Below are 19078 nucleotides of genomic sequence, written 5' to 3' on the forward strand. Positions count from 1 at the left end.
GGCAGCTAATATAAAATAAATAGTAATCAATAAGTACTGGTGTGAATAAATTATTTGAGTGCATGCAGAGGACTTACTAGGCATTAAAGCTACAAAAAACTGTCTTGGGCTTGTAATGTAATTAGGGAAAACTCACCGGAAAATACATGGAAACCATTCCTTTAAAATGTTGAACATTTAAGAGAGGTAGAATAATTGAAACACAGCATTCAGGCATTTTTATTAAGGACAAATTTTGGACAAAACTTTGAATAAAACAGTACACTATTCTACTAGAAATTTGTCAGTTGATCTTAGTGGGTAGTAATGAAGTAAAAGGAAAAGCAAGGTGTGGTGTGTGTGTGTGTGTGTGTGTGTGTGTGTGTGTGTGTGTGTCTCCCATATACATATATATGGGACAAAAGTGTTATTGCCAGTATGACCATTTTTCATCCTCATCCCTGACGAAATCCAGAGTAAATAGTATTAAGTAGCACATTAGTATAGACTAAGAAATATTTTAATGAAATGTTGGTTTTAGGTTTGCTTATTGATCAATGAATTTAGAAAAGTTGTGTTATCCTTCATTGAAATTGTCTAAGATACGAATTAATGGAAGATCCCAATCAAGCTATGGAATGGTTAATGCAGCTGATCAGTATTGTTCCAACTGACTCCAGAGCTTTGTCTAAACTGGGAGGATTATATGACAGTGAGGGGGATAAATCCCAAGCATTCCAATATTACTATGAGGTGGGTGTGCAGTCTTGCTTTCCTTCTGCTTTTTAGCCTTTTATGAATTGTTATAAAAAAGACAGCAGGCCTCTTAATTTTTAAAAATTATAAATGCTTATTAGCTTTAAAATAAATAATGATTTAAAATAAAACATTTATGGAATATAAAGTTAGTTTTTGATTATTTTAATAAAAAGTAAAAGGTACCAATGCATTTTTCTCTTGAAGGGTGATTTAATCCCTTTTGAATCTATTGCATATTTAATTTGGCTCGGATCATATATCAGTACATCAAAAAGATATTTATAGATAATTGAAAAATGTTTCAAACAAATCTTAAGTTTTCCAAACCTTATGTAGTTTCAAAACTTGAACAGTGCTTGTGACAGCTCATACTTTTTAAGTAAGAAATGTCGCACTGAATAAATTAATCCAGCTGGTGGGGAAGATGTTGGGGAGTGAACTGTGCGTTGTGACTGAAGTTCTTTTGTCACACCTCCCTTTCCAGTCGTATAGGTATTTCCCGTCCAATATTGAAGTCATCGAGTGGCTCGGGGCCTATTACATCGACACCCAGTTTTGTGAAAAAGCCATTCAGTACTTTGAAAGAGCTTCTCTTATACAGTAGGTAACCATTACGATTTTATGTTTAGTTAAATGTCTACAATCTGATAGACATACTGAGTTCATGAGCAGTTATTAGTGAACATTCAGGCATCATTTCAATTTTCTTGTATTGTGTTTCATTTGACTTGGTCTTTATTATGATAAATATATTTCCTTTTTATGCAAATGTTTTAAAAAATACCTTCAAGGTACTTTTCTGTGTGTATTTTTCTTTTTCACATCTCAGTAAACAAGTATTTCTTTATCAATCAGAAAATGACTCTCTGGGCTTCCCTGGTGGCGCAGTGGTTGAGGGTCCGCCTGCTGATGCAGGGGACGTGGGTTCGTGCCCCGGTCCAGAAAGATCCCACATGCCGCGGAGCAGCTGGGCCCGTTAGCTATGACCGCTGAGCCTGCGCGTCCAGAACCTGTGCTCCAAAATGGGAGAGGCCACAACAGAGAGAGGACCACATACCGCAAAAAAAAAAAAAAAAAAAAAAAATGACTCTCTCATTCCAAAGACAAAGTTTCATTTCTGAAAGAGTCCTAATTGAAATGTTTCATTGGTCTCAATTTGTAATTGATATACATTATATATTAAAAATCAGGACTTCCCTGGTGGTGCAGTGGTTAAGAATCCGCCTACCAATGCAAGGGACACGGGTTTGAGCCCTGGTCCGGGAAGATCCCACATGCCACGGAGCAGCTAAGCCCGTGTGCCACAACTACTGAGCCTGCACTCTAGAGCCCACAAGCCACAACTACTGAAGCCCACGTGGCACAACAACTGAAGCCCATGCGCCTAGAGCCCGTGCTCTGCAACAAGAGAAGCCGTCGCAATGAGAAGCCCGTGCACCGCAATGAAGAGTAGCCCCCACTCACTGCAACTAGAGAAAGCCTGCATGCAGCAACAAAGACCCAAAACAGCCAAAATTAAATAAATAAATTTATTTTTAAAAAAAGAAAGAAAGCAGGAGTAGCAATATTAACTTCAGACAGAACAGAAATCAAAGTGAGGGAACTTATAAAAAAAAAAAATTAGGGCCCATGAGCTATGGCCGCTGAGCCTGCGCATCCGGAGCCTGTGCTCCGCAACGGGAGAGGCCACAGCAGTGAGAGGCCTGCGTACCGAAAAAAAAAAAAATCAAACTCTTAAAAATGTCTTTAAGTTCATATCAGAATGTTTTATACATTATTCAGAAATAATTGGGATATATCCTGTTGTGTTTTGTATTTGGCCAAATTGAATTTTAACATTAAATGTGGGAGAGGGGAACGGGGAGGGACAAGGTAGGGGTAAGAGATTATGAGGTACAAACTACTATGTATAAAATAAATAAGATACAAGGATGTATTGTGCAGCACAGGGAATATAGCCAATATTTTATAATAACAATAAATGGAGTATAATCTATAAAAATTTTGAATCACTGTGTTGTACACTTGAAACTAATATTGTAAATCAACTATACCTCAATTAGAAAAAAAATAAAAGAGAAGTGAGGAGAGCATTAAATTATTCCCTCATCTTTTATTCCTTCAAATTTTGTTTTTCTCAGAAATTTTTAGTAGTATTTAGAAATTCTGGTCTTGTTTATTTTAGAAAAGAAATTCATTTCTTTTTAAGGGGAAAAAAAGAATGAATAGATTTCTTTTTTACTTTCTTTTTAGTTGAAGTCTAATTGTTCAAACACAAGGTCAAAAATTGCCTCTTGGATACTAAATTTGCAAGCCTAAACCTAGGTTTCTAAGCCTTAGGTACTAAGTATAAGATACAGCACAGGTAATAAAAATGGTTAAAATAGAATGCTGTGGTCTTTACCCAAACTGGTGAGTCGGTTCTTCTAAGAATGTCTAAACAAAGGTGTGAGTTAATTGAAGGGCTCTAAATTTAAATTTCCTAATATCAGTATGACAGATAATAATGAAGGAAGTTGTATATATGCTGTTGTTAATAATAAAGATGACCTAATGAAATGTCAAAAAGTAATTGAAAGCTAGTACAGATATGTAGCTTAGCTTTATAAAACCGTTTGGCCATCACAGATTATTTTTGTTTCATCTCTAATTTCACATAATTTATTTCTTTTACAGGCCTACACAAGTGAAATGGCAGCTGATGGTAGCTAGTTGTTTTAGAAGAAGTGGTAAATGCTTTAATTTTATTCACTTTAATATATGTTGCTTGTTTCTATCTTTTAGGTAATTATGCATATAAATGTGTTCCTATTGTAGATTCATTTATTAAGATTAACTTTTGATAAGTACACATATCAAGCATTATATGAAAGACACAGTGGTTACTACGTACAGATAAAAGTTACGTTTACTAACCCGCATCCCCTGCATTGGAAGCGGGGAGTCTTAACCACTGGGCTGCCAGGGAAGTCCCATCTAGTCACCTCATTGTAAACATCCTGTGTGCTCTGCCCAATGTGTGAGCCTCTCTCACACCTGGAAAGCTGAGGAGAGCCCAGAACTGGGGCCGCAGGACTTGACTTTGTACAGCAGATGTCACTAGTCATCCTGGTTGTGTTTTCAGTGACTGTCTTTATCCCATCCTGTGCTGCTGGCCTGTTCTGCAGTGTCAGTGTGTTAATGGTTTGGGACTAGCTGTGAAGTGAATGATACTGTTAAAATGTCAGGATTAAGCAGGAGATAAATGTTAACACGTGGTTAAAATGTTTAGTGTAGTTAAAATAACATGCTAATGTAGTTAAGTGTGAAAAATGCAGTCCCTCTTATAGAGCAACCAGATGTCCAGGAGGAGAACTCCCTCACCGAGGGAAGCGCGAGCCGTGACCATCGGCAGCGGTCCCCGCCGTTTCTTAGGGCCCTCTGTCTGCCTCCGAGAGCCCCTCAGGTGTCAGCGGGACACAGGTGCGGTGTGGCCTCAGGTCATTTTGCGGGTTGGTCTCTAATGTTACCGTGTTTCCTGTTGGCGGAAAGACCTCGCTGTATACACATTTCATTTACATCAGGGCGAATCCGAGTTGCCTGCGCGCATGTAGCACCTGTCGCGCGTGCGTGAGTGCGTGCGTGCGTGCGTGCGTGTGTGTGTGTTTTCCTTGGGTTTGAGCACTGAAGCGCAGGCCAGGGGAAGAGCGGCCACCTTAGCCAGCCTGGCCGCGCGCTGGGTGCTCCACGCTCCATCTTGTTCAGCCTCCACCCCAGCGCTGAGGCCAGTGGACCACCCCCTTGTGCAGGAGGCCCAGACGTAAGGGCATAACTCTTTCCTGAGATTTTAGCAAAGGTCTTTGATCCAAAATTCGTTTTTCCTATCCTTTGCTGCCATGTGAAGCTAAATTATTTTATTACAGAACAAAATGCTTTCTGTAAACTTTTTAATGTTTGAAAATAAAAACTGCAAAACAAGTTATTTTTCATCTTTTCCAAGTGAATAACATTGAAGTTAATGTTATTACTTTGTTTATTTTAAGAAGTAGAACTAAGTTTCAACCATTTACTTCCACTCTTCCCCTTTTTCAGATTTATTTTATCTGTACATTTTCTTCCAGAAGTTATATTGAGGGACCTCCCCGGCGGTCCAGGTGTTAGGACTCCACGCTTCCACCGCATGGGGCACAGGTTTGATCCCTGGTCGGGGAACTAAGATCCCACATGCTGCACAGCCAAAACAAACAAACAAAAACCAGAAGTTATATTGGGAATGGTTATTTATGCCTGTGGCCAACATGGAAGTCATCCTTCTAAACCGATGAAATGGTGCCAGCATATGGAATTTAAAGTAGTGTTTGCTGAAGCCTGTTAATTTCTATAATCTGCTAGTATGTTTGTTCTTTCTCCTTCACTTATAGGTGACTATCAAAAAGCATTAGATACTTACAAAGATATTCACAGAAAATTTCCAGAAAATGTCGAATGTAAGTGAGACTACATTTTGTAATTTTGAAAGTATAGGTTCTCACATTTTATGTCCTAATATGTAATAATTACCTTTGCTACAGTAATTGCATACATAGATACCAACCTGTAATTTGTGGTACATATGTTTAAATATGTGGTTATAGGATCAGAAAATTTGACTATGCAAGTACACATTTTTATAGGATTTAATTCTTGACGGATTTAAATGTACCACTGAATTCTCTTCAGTAGCAAACATGTATATTTCAAAGCTTTATGAAATTTTAAGAATAAATTTTGGTTTATTATTTTATAAAGTTCATAAACTGATATTTTATAGAAAAGGCATTTTATTTATTTTTTTAAAATTCTTTTTTATAAATTTATTTTATTTATTTTATCTTTGGCTGCGTTGGGTCTTTGTTGCTGCACGCGGGCCTTCTCTAGTTGCAGCGAGTGGGGGCTACTCTTCGTTGTGGTGTGTGGGCTTTTCATTGCAGTGGCTTCTCGTGGAGCACGGCCTCTAGGTGCGCAGGCTTCAGTAGTTGTGGCACGTGGGTTCAGTAGTTGTGGCTCGCAGGCTCTACAGTGAAGGCTCAGTAGTTGTGGCACACGGGCTTAGTTGCTCCATGGCATGTAGGATCTTGCTGGGCCAGGGATCGAACCCATATCCCCTGCATTGGTGGGCGGATTCTTAACCACTGTGCCACCAGGGAAGCCCTAGAAAAGGCATTTTAAACCATCCATTTAATTATAACTTTTTGAGACTGAAAAAATACCTTTAGAGTTTATGAAAATAGAACATTAATAATCTTGCTGATAATGGTGGCAAATTAATTTTAAAACATTATGTTGTATGTAACTTGTTTCCCTTTTATATAGTTGGTTTTGTATAAAATGTTCATTTCTTCCAATCCTATTGCACAGTGGATTTGATGCAACCTGAAGTAACAGTGTTACAGTAACAGCAACAAGATCAGGATCCAGAAAAGTACAAAATAACCATATTCATAGGTCTCATATTCTCACTAAACTATATATGGCCCCGAGTAGCTTTGTGACTAAAGGAAAGAGAGAAGATACAGTTGGTTTTATAATCTTTACTATTTATAAGGAAATAAAAAGTAATTCCTCGGGAAGAAGAAAATCCTTTCAACTCTTACTTCAGTCGTGTTGAGACACCGAGGAGAGTAGCTAAAAGGTCACTGGAAGACGTCATAGCTCCTAGCTTTACTAACATCCCCCCAACAAATAAAATAATGTGCTTGAAAAGACCGTTTTGAATGTTGCCCTTCAATGACCATGCACACAAAACAGCACGTTTCAGTAAAAACATCTTTTCTGGGCCACGTTCTCCTTGGCGCAGCCTGATCCAGGGGTTAGATGTGCTGCATGTTCCTTCAGTATTATTTTTCTCAATTTGACTTTTGTGAAAGCAGAGAGCTCAGAATTATGGCCCTTGGTAAGAGCCTAGGGGCGAGGAGTTTTGTAATGCTGGTCAGATGTGGGTCCATTAGCTCACAGCAGTTTCCGAATGCCAGTCGGAAAATAGGATACATGGGAATTACTTGTAAGACTTGTAAAAACTACAGATCTGTAGCCCAACCTACAGAGATTCTCATTCAGGTTTGCAGTGGACCCAGGTACCTGATTTTTCCTATTTCCTTTTTTTTTTTCTCATCTATTTATTTTCCTGTTTCTTTCTTTTTTTTTTTTTTTTTTTTTTTTTTTTTTGCGGTACGCGGGCCTCTCACTGTTGTGGCCTCTCCCGTTGCGGAGCACAGGCTCCGGACGCGCAGGCTCAGCGGCCACGGCTCACGGGCCCAGCCGCTCCGCGGCATGTGGGATCTTCCCGGTCCAGGGCACGAACCCGCGTCCCCTGCATCGGCAGGCGGACTCCCAACCACTGCGCCACCAGGGAAGCCCCCTGTTTCTTTTTTAACAGCTTTTAATGTGATTCTTAACTTCAGTCACATTGGGGAACTGATACTTTAGAGATTAAATGAGAGCAGTAATAGCTTTTGGGGAATGGAAACCCAACAGTATGCTGGGCAGAGTTTTTCAGCTTCGTCAGCACTAACATTTGGGATCAGATAACCCTGTGCTCTGGGGCCATCCTGTGGATTCTAGAATGTTCTAGCAGCATCCCTGCCCTCCACCCACTGGGTGCCAGGAGCATACCTCCTGTTATGACATTGTCAGGTGTCCCCTGGGGATGCAGCTGCTGCCGGTTGAGGACCACTGCAGTAGCTGCAGCACCTCCGCACTGGACAGCAAAGGGAGCATCATCAAGCAAGGCCACTTTTCTTTCTTTAAAGAGAGTTTAAGATTCACTGTAAAAGTTGAATGCTTGGGATTTCCCTGGTGGTGCAGTGGTTAAGAATTCGCCTGCCAGTGCAGGGGACACGGATTTGAGCCCTGGTCTGGGACGATCCCACATGCCGTGGAGCAGCTAAGCCCGTGTGCCACAACTACTGAGCCTGTGCTCTAGAGCCCGCGAGTCACAACTACTGAGCCCGCACGCCTAGAGCCTGTGCTCCGCAACAAGAGAAGCCACTGCAATGAGAAGCCCATGCACTGCAATGAAGAGTAGCCCCTGCTTGCTGCAACTAGAGAAAGCCCACGTGCAGCAGCGAAGACCCAATGCAGCCAAAAGTAAATAAATACATTTATTTTTTTTAAAAGCGTTTAAAAAAAAAGAAAAAGTTGAGTGCTTATCTGTGCTGTGGGGAATGTCCAAGGTACTTTGGCCTGTTTAATTTTCAAAACAGGTGTAATCAGTAGTCTACCTTATGGTAGCATAGGAAAAACACTTGCACTCATGTAAGGTCTCACTTTGAGCAGAGTACTTTTTTGATGAACCCAAAGGGTGATTTTGTCTTAAAATACATTCTTCAGTTATCAAAAATTGACCTGCTCTGTAGAGTTACAGGTGATACGCTAAATTTCAGAGGACATCTACCAAAAACAGTGGGTTTTATTTTACATTAAATATTCCTAAGCCACTCTTTCCAAGGATGGGTAGATAAGAGAGATAGTTGAGTATTATTTGTAGAAAATATAAATTACCTTCTTACTGTGCATTATCAGGGTAAATGTATACATAGGCAATTTACACAGTAGTAATGTGTGACATTTTAGATTATTTTAGTACCATTACTTTTGTAATACATTAATGGTCATGAATTAGTCACTAACGTACAAATTCTTATGGGATGACTGCAGTGCTGGTACACAGCACTGTTCCCACCCTGTGGGTGTGGCAGAAAACAAGACAGACCAGAATCCTGGCCTCGTGGAGCTTGGATTCTAGTGGGAAGAAAAAGACAATAAACAAGTATATAGTATGTCAGGAGTCGTAAGTGGTATAAAGGAGAAGCAGGTGAGGAGATAAAGACTCGGGTTATAGATGCTGTGGTCTCTCCTGAGAGAGACCTCTCTGCAGGTGGGCAGAGTCCCTCTAAACCCTCTTCCCAGGAGGTCAGTTCTCAGAGGGCCAGGAATACAAAGTGTAGTAATTTTTCAAGAGAAACAAACACTTTGTGAGCAGCATTCCTACCTGGGTCCCAGAAGACTGAGTTTATTGATTTATTGTTCTTTGAACACCATGGATAAATACTTTTCTAAAAATATTTTTTGTAATTTAGGTCTACGTTTCTTGGTTCGTCTCTGCACAGATATTGGATTAAAAGAAGTTCAAGAATATGCAACAAAACTCAAGAGATTGGAAAAAATGAAAGAAATCAGGGAACAGGTATGTCATGTGAGCCGAAAACTGGTGTCAGTTTTGAAAATGTCAGCCTTCTGTAGCTCAGCTGAGTGATGTCTGGGCTTCTGTCAGTAAAATTAAGTTGCAGTTATTTTTCTGCTGTGGCATAAAAGGAGGCATAACTAAAACTCTAGTTTTAGGATAAAATTCAGTCAAAATCTAGTTCCTAATCAGAGAAAGTACAATAGATTTAGTGTAGTCTTTAGTGGAAATCTACTAATAGACTAACAGTTGTAATTTCCCCAGTACAAAGTAGCTGCAGGTTAATTTGTAGGCATAACTTCAGCTGGAGAGCCTCGTGGCCTGTGGAAACCAGGAGACAGTCACTTGCCTACGACAGCGGTTCACTGTTGCATCGTAGGACACAGCTCTGAGGATTGCTGATACAGAGGCTGCAGGTGTATTTCTGTGTTCCCTGCAGTGTTTTACTGCTGTGAGAGCATAATCCCTCCCGTGTTTGAGCCTAGAATATTTAAAACTTTAACATGATTTCTGAGTATCTGCCTTTCATAAAAAGAAAATTCTTTAAGCTTAAGCTTTTGCAAGAATTTAATTACCTTGGGTAATTAAATCTAAATTTCGTATTTGCTTTCAAAATGTGGTTATCTTGTTTTTGCTTTGAAGATGTGACCTGATTGTTTTATTCTCTTTTTTAAATGATCAGTTGTAAAAGCGTTATGAGCATGACCTTAAAAATCCTATAAAACATCAAGTTGGTATTAAAATGCCACTGCTAGGGTATATAGTTACAAGCTGCTGTGAAGACCAGCTGAATACCACGTACCAATTGCTAATTTAATTAGATAACCTGTGTGAAAGTTTTGTAAAATTAAACTAGTACAAATTGGAAGTTCAAATTATCATAACTATCATCATAATTACTATTACATTTGTTTCATTAAGAAGAATCAAAAGGAAGTATCTATTTCAAACCATGAAATTCTTTGGAGCTCAAAACTAGTTCTGTGAAGTTACTTAGTGTAGAACTGTGGGAGCATCTGGAAGTCTTCAGACTTCGTAAGTTTAAGCATCAGTAGTTTGTCACTTATGAACGGTGACTGAACGGTGCACATGAGCTCAGGCAAGTTCTGGATCCCGCATGGGGCCCATGTGCTGACCCCGCAGCCGAGTGGGAGTGGGCCTCCCGGCCGGACGCCCCCCACCCCAGTGAGGAGCCGGAGCCTTCTAGCTCCTGCTTCCGGGGCCGCACTCAGGCTTTAGGAAACATGGATTCCGAGGACTCCTGGGAAGTGAACTTGGGGGGTCAGTTCGAGACCTGTGCCCGCCACACACCCTCCTCAGAGCCCCCGCCAGCCCCTGCCCTCCTTGAATCTAGACGGCCTGGGCCGCTACAGGCACTCCTCTCCTTCTGACGCGGCGGCCCGTCACCCCGCGGTTCCCCCACCACTGCAACCCCTGTCCTGATTGTTCTCGTTTGCTCATGGGGGCTTGTGATTTTACTGTTGTAAATGAGTATCGAATGTCACTGAAACAGCTTTTCCTTTCTAATTACTACTCAGCCTCTTGATTCCTCTTCATCACAATATTTGTGTATTCAGTGAACATAGTCAGCTTTTGTCTGTGTCTGTCATAGACCTGACCTCTTATCCTTATGTTGTACTCGCCATGGCGTAATTAAGGACACTTGGTAAGCTCAGGCGAGTTACAGTTGATGCGTCTACGTTACGCAGTGCTGACCGTACCGGCTCACCCAAGTGAGTGCTGTGCCACTGTGCTCGAGCAGTGTCTCTCTTCCTAACGCCTTATCACTGCCGCACTGTGCCTGCATCACTTAGGTACGTCCTCTCGTCCCAGCCGTTCCTTCGTCTTCCTTTAAGTCACAGTCCTTATCCACAGAGCACTTTCTTTCTGTTTCCTTGAGATCAGTTTCTTCATTGTTCTTCAGGACTGCTTATTACATCTTACATAAAGAGAAACATTTTCTTGATGTTTTCTCACTTATATTATGCGTATGAACACAAAATTGAGGGGGAAATTAGTGGAAAAGGTCAGTCCTAGGAAAGCGAGCAGAGGCTTACAGAGAAGGAGTCCTGTGCGTACGAGAGCAGCCTTCTCGGGAAATCGCTGCGTGTCCCCGTGCGTTTGTCTAGATTGTGAGCCGTGGGGCGGGCACCCTGTTTCCTGGCTGCGTGGTGCATGAGACGCTGTTCGTTATGAAACCAAATGTCACAAACGCCTGAAGTAAGGATGCGATCCTTTTCTAAATTTGAACTTAAAACTTCTTGTTACTCTTCCTGTGTGTCTCCTGTTTAGAATCTGTCTCAGTGCAAAAACTTAACGTTTTTCCTTCGTAATTAGGATTTCTTCATAAAATCACTGCCGAGGCCTGTGTAATACCTGTTGTACAGATATATCTTGATTTCTTTGAATATTTCCACATGGTTAGGTATCTTTTTTCCAGTTGGTGACTTTCTACAGTCTGTCTAGCTTTCAGGTGTTCCTTGCTAAAGCTCTGTGGGCCTCTGTGAGCGTCTGTAGTCGAGCTTGTTCATATCGTTAGCTGGAGACGTTTGGGAACCAGCCACAGGGTTGAGACCAGGGATGTCCTGGATAACCACGCCACGCCTTTACCTGAGCTGCTAGAAGGAGTGCAGGGCTGAGCCCCAGCCTTTACCCCGCCCTCTCCCCTGCAAGTGCTGACAGCGGCAGAAGTTTGGCAGCAGAAAGGAAGAGAAGTGAAGAGGCTGGGTGGCTTTTCCTGATCTCCCTGCTCCGCTTGCAGTCTCCCCTCCTTCCACCTGATGACGTCTGCTCAGCCGGACATCAGCGACCAGCGGCGGCAACACCCAGCGCGTGATGAGCGTGGGCCGCTCCAGCCCTTTTGCGTGTACTGGCTAATTTCATCATCACAGGAGTCCTGTGCTATGATGTTGGATGTGGTTTTAGCATTACTGTGCTTTAAGATGAGAAACCTGAGGCCCATGGTTGCAAAGCAACTTTCTCCAGGTCACACAGCTGTTGGGGGGTAGGGCTCGGATTCACATCCAGGAGGGCCAGCTTCCAAGTCCAGGCTCCTGGCTGCCATGCCCTGCTCCCTTACGGATAGTAGAGAAAAAGGATGATGCGAGTAATAACTTTCAGTTGATGTATAGTCCTTACTCTCCTGCATCCGGGAAGTCGGTAGCTCACTCCATGAGCTAAACTGGAATGCACCTCTGTGAGCTCACTCTAATTTGATCAGAGCTAGGGCCTCAGAACAGTGCTCTCCAAGTGTGGCCTGTGGACCCTCAGAGCCTCAGAATCGCCCGGGCTTCTTACAGTTACAAAGTCTTGAGCCTCACCCCAGACTACCCCAACCCCAGAATTAAAATCTCTGGGTATGGAGTCCAAGAATCTATGTGGCTTTTAAACAAGTTCTCAAACTAATTTTTTATTCACAGACATTCAGGAAGCACTGGTGTAGTGTTATGCTCCCGAAGGGTTGCCTTCAAATGATCAAATACCAGCTCAGGATACAGAATCTCCTTTAAGGGGAAAAGTAAACACAAAATAAATCAGGCTGTGGATTTTTAAAAACTGTTTTAAAACAGAAAGGGATTTGTGTAGACCTAAGAAGGAAAGATAAACAGATTCAGGATTATGTGGATCGGGATAATGGACCTCCCCTGGCCCCTAGCTCCAATCTTAAAGCATTAAAGCTAGAAATTCATTTCTCTGGACTGACTTTTCAGAGAAGTACGTCCTCTTCTGGAACATTTATGGAGAAGGCGGCTGTTCTCCCCTTTGTGCTGGGGGCCTGTGTTCCTGGGCGGGGAGGGAGCTTTGTGCCCTGTTCGCAGAGCCGTGGCAAACAGTCCCGGGCGTGGGGTGGAGCCACCCCCCAGCAGTGTTGGGTTTTAAGACAGTTTTGCGTTTCCGCTTCGCTGAACAGAAGAACGTTAGCTGCAAGGAACTCTTCAAACTTCATTGCACAAATGGAAGAGAGCAAAATGGGAAGACAGGAGTTGAAGGCTGAGTATTTTAAATATGCCAAGGAAGAGAAAAATACCAGCCCACAGCAAAGAGGATTAAGGGACAAAAGGAAACGCTTAGGAGGGAAAAAGAAGATGGGGAAAGAGATAGTTTACGAAACACAAAGTTTTAATTGCTCATTCACAGATGACGTACGTTAATAATTTGTTCCTTTTTAAAAATTGAATTCTGAATTTTCACAATATTCAAAAGGAGAATTCCTCTCCCAGTATTTGCCATTTCCCCCCCAAAGAAATCAAATAATTTCAAGAAATTCTTTCTTTTGGCCAACTTAAAATAATATGTGACATTCAAAACTAATGTAAAATATAGTTGGTACTTATCCTCAAATTTCCAGTTATTACCAGAAGCTAGTTGAGCAGAAACCCTTTTGGTCATAGTTCTTAAAAGGAAAAAGATTCTGTATGAAGATCTCATAAAGGCACAGCTTTAAATTAACTGTGAAGGAAAAATGCAAAATTTTTAAAGTTTACGTATGTAATGAAAGCTGCAAGAATGTTTTGCCCATTTTATACGTTACTGCATTTATAAAGTTCAACAAAAACACAGAAGAGGGCTTCCCTGGTGGCGCAGTGGTTGAGAATCTGCCTGCCAATGCAGGGGACACGGGTTCGAGCCCTGGTCTGGGAAGATCCCACATGCCGCGGAGCACCTAGGCCCGTGAGCCACAACTACTGAGCCTGCGTGTCTGGAGCCTGTGCTCCGCAACAAGAGAGGCCACAACAGTGAGAGGCCCGCATACCGCAATGAAGAGTGGCCCCTGCTTGCCACAACTAGAGAAAGCCCTCGCACAGAAATGAAGACCCAACACAGCAAAAATAAATAAATTAATTAATAAACTCTTACCCCCAACATCTTAAAAAAGAAAAAAAAGAAAATTCCTTCTGGAAAAAAAAAAAAAACACAGAAGATAATTTATATAGCATTCATCCTTGATATCAAGTGTGTGGTGATTTGGGCCGTGACGTTTTCCGGGGTGAGACTCCCGCAACGCTCTGGTTAAAGGCCGTGGAGTCCTCGCCTGCTGGCATCACCCTGTGCTGAGTCCTTGGTTCACCTGTTCAGGAGACACTTGACATGGACGAGGTGCTCCAGCTGCTCGTCACCTGGCAGGAGAACGAGACAAACACAGGTCGCTTGCTGCCCGGCAGAGACACGCAGCGTGTGCACTGGATGGGGTTTGGCCCATGACCAGGGGTCCGAGTGGTCCCGGGGGGAGGTGTGGTTGGACCTCAGGGCCTGGCGTGGAGACGGGAAGGTGTGAGAGAGGTCCGAGGGCAGGAAGGTGCGGCCACGTTCGTGGGTTCTTTGGAGTTGAAGCTGCAAAGAAGCGTCTTAAATTCTGTTTTCTCTTGAATTTGAAGTCATAGCCCATCTTCTTAAGGATCCTTAACTAGGTAACAACTGCTCCTTGTTCTAAGACAAAAATCTAATTCTTACGGAATAAAAGCCCAGGATGGTGGACGGAGCCCTGGGCTTTCCTCCTCAACCCCGGTCAGCTGCAGAGCTGGTTCTCGTCAGTAAGATGAGGGCAGTGTTCTCGGCTGGCCTTCACAGACCGTCCACGGTGAACTTAGGTTTGTCACAGTCTGTCACCGACATTGCTAGAAAATGACCACATACTTGGATGTCAGAAATGTCAAATCGCGAGAGTTTGCAGCCCTCACCCTCGGGTCCTGTGCCCACTGTCCTCCGGGGGCAGGTGACAGTGTGGGGCTGCGCGGGTCCTGGAGACTCTGCCTGTCCCCTGCAGGAGAGCAGTGTCGTGTGTTCCCGGCGGGGAGAAGACACTCTGCCAACACTTACCTGTTTACTTTTTCCATCATTTTATTTATATCTACTTGGCTCCTCTCTTCTCTTTGTACCTTCTTCTCATTGTTTCCCCCAAAGTGGGAATGGCATCTTTTTTTTTTCATATTATTGAAAAAGCAAATGTTATTCTAAAAATTCCGGTAGATTACTTTTGTAAGTAACGTTTTAATTCAAATAAAAATGTGTTAAGGAAAAAGTGAAAATCATTCAACCACGACTTTGAGATCACTGTTAGCATTTTGACATTTCATCATCCCAGGCATTTTTACAAATATATGCAAACATATATCAATATGCTTTTTAAATGGGACTTTTTTTTTTTTAAGCAAAAGTGGATTTCTATAAAAATATTGTCTTGTAACCTGAGTTTTCCCCTCACTGAGGAAGATAACCTGGGCAGCTTCCCATGTCAGCAAAGGCAGGCCTCTGTCGTTTTTTGCTCCTTTCTGTGGCCGTTTGACGTGTCAGTGTTGCTGTGATGGGAATCTTCTGTCAGTCCCGCTTCCGTACCTCACAACCCTGCAAGTGAGTCCGGATTCCTGGGTACTTTAGGAGGTGTTGAAACTCTGAGAAGGCGGCAGTGTCTCCTGCTGAGAACAAAAGGTGACACTGCAGTGCGCCTGTGTCCCTGGGCCTGTGGTCCGCCCCCGGCATGCGCTGCGGAGCCCGTGTGCACCGGCCCCTCTCAATAAGTTGTTACTGTTGTGCCTACTTTATTTTCAGAGTTTCATGTTCTCTTTCTCCAGAAGGTTCCCCCAAACTGGACCTCACCTTGACCCCCTCCAGTCACGCGGCTGAAGCGTTCCTCCCCGAGACCCTCAGGGCCATGGTGTGAATGTAGCGGACACTTCGACCTTTCCACCCTGCCTGACGGAGCCCCGCTCTGTCACCGCCTCCCTGTCCCTTTAGTTCCCGGGGCCCCGGGGGCGGGCAGGGCCTGGCCCTCTGAGGGCTCCCCTTCCTCCCGTCCCCTGAAGGCCCTGCGACCCGGCCTCTGGGTGTGGACGGTCTGAGAGAAGACTTGGCGAAGTCTCCACAGGTCACGTTGCTTTAAACGTAGAACCTTATCGAGCCTGTGTGCTGGTAAACGTTCTGGTCTCATTTGTGACATTGCCATCTCTGTAACCTCCACACGGACTCACTGCTCCGGCTGCTGTGGTGATGGGGACACAAGATTGGTCACGGTGGTGTTTATTGATTTCCAGTGGCAACTGGGTGGAAGAGGATGAGAACCCTGACCTCCGCCCACAGACGAGTGAATGGAGCCGCGGGGGCCTCGGGGAGTGAGGGGGGCTGGCCGGAGGAGCCGGTGGAGCTGGGGGATGAGCCCACGAGGAGGAGGCCGCACCGGGGAGGGGGCATGCGGTCCCGGGCCCAGGAGGATGGAGTCTGAGCCCACGGCGCGCGCCGGTCCACTTAGGTCCATGGGACTCGGCTGAGTCAGCAGGCTCTGGGTTCTCCTGGGAGCGAAGGAGGCCACGTGGGGACCTGGGGGTCTTGATGCAGATGTGCTTGCCATGGCAGGGGGCTTCCAGGCTGGAAAAAAGCAAGGGCTTGAAGGGGTGAATTAGGCAAAGGCGGGTGAGAGCCAAAGCATGGGAAAGTTCTAGACTGGCACAAGGACAGTGTGACGGGGCACAGTCATTGACGCACGTGCTCACTTTCCTAGGTTGTCCTGTGCTAAGCTTACAGTTTCTCAGATCTTTTCCCACGTTTGATTTGGAAAAAAGTTTCAAGTTATGTGGACATTTGTCTTTATGAGTTTAATTATTTTATCATTGTCTAGGTCTTACAGATATGCTGGCAATTATTAATCTATGGATAGATGAAAACCAAGTTCTGAAATAAAATCTGATTAGAGATATTAAAATATTTATTTTGTTGCATCATTTTTAGATTTTCTTTTGTTTGTGAAGGCAGAGGGAGAGATGGAGTTCTGGGGAGGTTTCTTTTAATAGAAAAAACTCAAGCATGTTTACATATATTTGAAAGTTCTAAGTTTTAGGAGAGTGTTTCATTTTATAGAAATGAGTCTTTTTGTTTTTTGAATTTTATTTTATTTTTTATACAGCAGGTTCTTATTAGTCTTCTGTTTTATACATATTAGTGTGTACATGTCAATCCCAATCTCCCAATTCATCCCACCACCACCCCACCCCCCTGCCACTTCCCCCCCCTTGGTATCCATACGTTTGTTTCTCTACATCTGTGTCTCTACAGAAATGAGTCTTGAATCATTGAAAAAGATTGGTTTTTTTTCTTCCTAGGAGACTACAATGTCAGTAATCCCACCTGTAACTTGATAATTTATAAATATTTGGGGAGTTGTCAGGGTTGGGGGAATAAATGGTGTCCTTTGAATTAATGATGAAATTATTTTTATGTTATTGAAGATCTAAATAAGATACCAATCTACGTTAAGAAATTTTAATTCAACTGTAAATAGTTGTCAAAAGCCATCTGTTTCTGCTCACTGACTACCCTCTTCTCTAAACAAACGATTATTCATACAAGAGCCTGGAGTCAGCGTTTAATCAGAATCTCTAACTTAGGCACAGTGAAGCGTGTAAAAAGAAACCTAAGAATGTCACAGTTTGGAGATAATGCTTATGTCTTAAGGGTGAGTTGGTGTCTAAGAAAGTAGACTGTTGGGCAGATCTTAGGTATTTTGTGAGATTGAACAGTGCCTTTATTGTGGAAGCTGACTTTCAAAACCCTGTTGTCCTTTAATCGTGTCAAGTGGGGCTCAAGTAGAAATAGCCTATTCGCAAGGTCCCCTTCTCCCTCCAGCCCTTCAGCTACTGCGTTTAAGACCTGAGCTTTCACATCTGGGAAATACTTGGTTTTTAAGTTGTTTGCAGAAGCAAGGGCGAGCCTGCACTTTGAAGCCTGAGTGCCGTTCGCGTGTCTGGCGGGACTGGTGGCCCTTCTCAGGGTTTCCCCCTTCCTCCTTACAAGGCAGCCGGGCCTTCCTCCTGCGGGGCCGACCCAGGGGCCGCTCCCGGTGAGCCCAGCCTCGGGAGGCGGGACAGTAAGGCCCGAGGGACGCATAGTTTAACGTGTGTTTTAGAAATCGGTGCTTGGTTATTGTTGACCTTGAAGGACTATGATTTATTCCTGTTTTTATTACAGTACAGCTGACGTCCAGTATGTCCTTTCTAACGTGTCGCCTTCTTGCTTTAGCGCACCAAGTCTGGCAGGGACGGCAGCAGGGGTCCCCGCGGCAGGAGAGACGGGAGCGCTGGCAGTGGTGAGTGTCCCTGTCCCCCTGGAGGTGCCGGTTGACAGATTTCTAGTACATGGGCTTCTAGAAGCACCTTGAAGTAATCTGAAAATGTCCTGTTTGTTTGTTTTATACACAGTAAAACTTCACCTACTCTACTTTTGTGAGCATCAGCCTGCTGTGTAATTGAGTGTTTTGTAGGTGTTAGTGGGTGTTGGTTCCTGAATAAACGGACCTGTTTCTGCTAATTGATGAATAGACAGTTCACGTTGGATAGATTATCACAGGTGTCCATACTAGTGGGTTTTACTGTGTTACGTTTTTTAGATTATGTTGTAAGGAGGCGCCACGGGGCCTGGGGTCGTCACCTGGATGCTGACAGACCTGTACACTTGTAGTGTAGAGGTGGTGCCGGTCTGGGCACTGGGAGGGACGGCTGTGGTCCCAGCCGTGGCCACTGTGTGTCTCTGGACCAGCCACGCAAATGCTGTCGTTTTGGGCGATTCTGTGACTGCTGGGGACATTGTTACTTAATAAGAAGCTTTGTTAAGTTATCCTCCCTTTTCCCCATCAGCAAAATCTACCTTCTGTCTCCATTTCAGGGGATAGTAGAAGTTATATTTAGGGGAAATTGGATGGTTTTAAAGAAACTAATTAGAAAAACAAATGCTAAATTGGGATCCGTATCATGTCCACACGTAGCACCGTCGTGCAGACGGGACCCGAGTTCATCCTGTTGTGTCTGTCTGTGGTCAGGAGTCACGACAAAGAGAAATGCGACCCTCGGTTTAGGGAGGTCTTTCTTTCGTTCGTTCATTTACTGGATGCACGCTGGGTGCCGAGGACATGGGGACGAATGAGACGGGACCCTTGCCCTCAAGGAAATCAGGATCGACTTGGAAAGGCACGCGAGCCCTGATCTGCTGAGGGCGCCGCCTGGCGGTGGTGGGGACGCAGCTGGGACAGAGACCGCCTTCGAGGGCGGATCTCTGCTCCCGAGGTGCGCCAGGCGCCGACAGCCAGTGCCGTGCCTGGTCCAGCGGGACATCTGGATTCTCCGAGGGTCAGTCCCGCTTCTCCAGCAGAAGCCCCAG

The 19078-nt window shown here is 43.9% G+C and overlaps 1 protein-coding gene across 2 annotated transcripts in view; it reads left to right on the forward strand.

Annotated features, from left to right (window-relative positions):
- The window catches only part of IFT88 (intraflagellar transport 88), a 74798-nt gene that overhangs the window by 51748 nt on the left and 3972 nt on the right, over positions 1–19078 (forward strand). For both annotated transcript variants that reach the window (XM_060079913.1, XM_060079914.1), the window contains 6 exons: positions 582–732; positions 1223–1338; positions 3415–3467; positions 5139–5204; positions 8835–8941; positions 17945–18011. In XM_060079913.1, the coding sequence (XP_059935896.1) occupies positions 582–732; positions 1223–1338; positions 3415–3467; positions 5139–5204; positions 8835–8941; positions 17945–18011 (560 nt within the window). The remainder of the gene's footprint in view (positions 1–581; positions 733–1222; positions 1339–3414; positions 3468–5138; positions 5205–8834; positions 8942–17944; positions 18012–19078) is intronic.

This window comes from Mesoplodon densirostris, chromosome 17 (assembly GCF_025265405.1).
Source record: "Mesoplodon densirostris isolate mMesDen1 chromosome 17, mMesDen1 primary haplotype, whole genome shotgun sequence".
In the NCBI taxonomy this organism is placed as follows: Eukaryota; Metazoa; Chordata; class Mammalia; order Artiodactyla; family Ziphiidae; genus Mesoplodon; species Mesoplodon densirostris.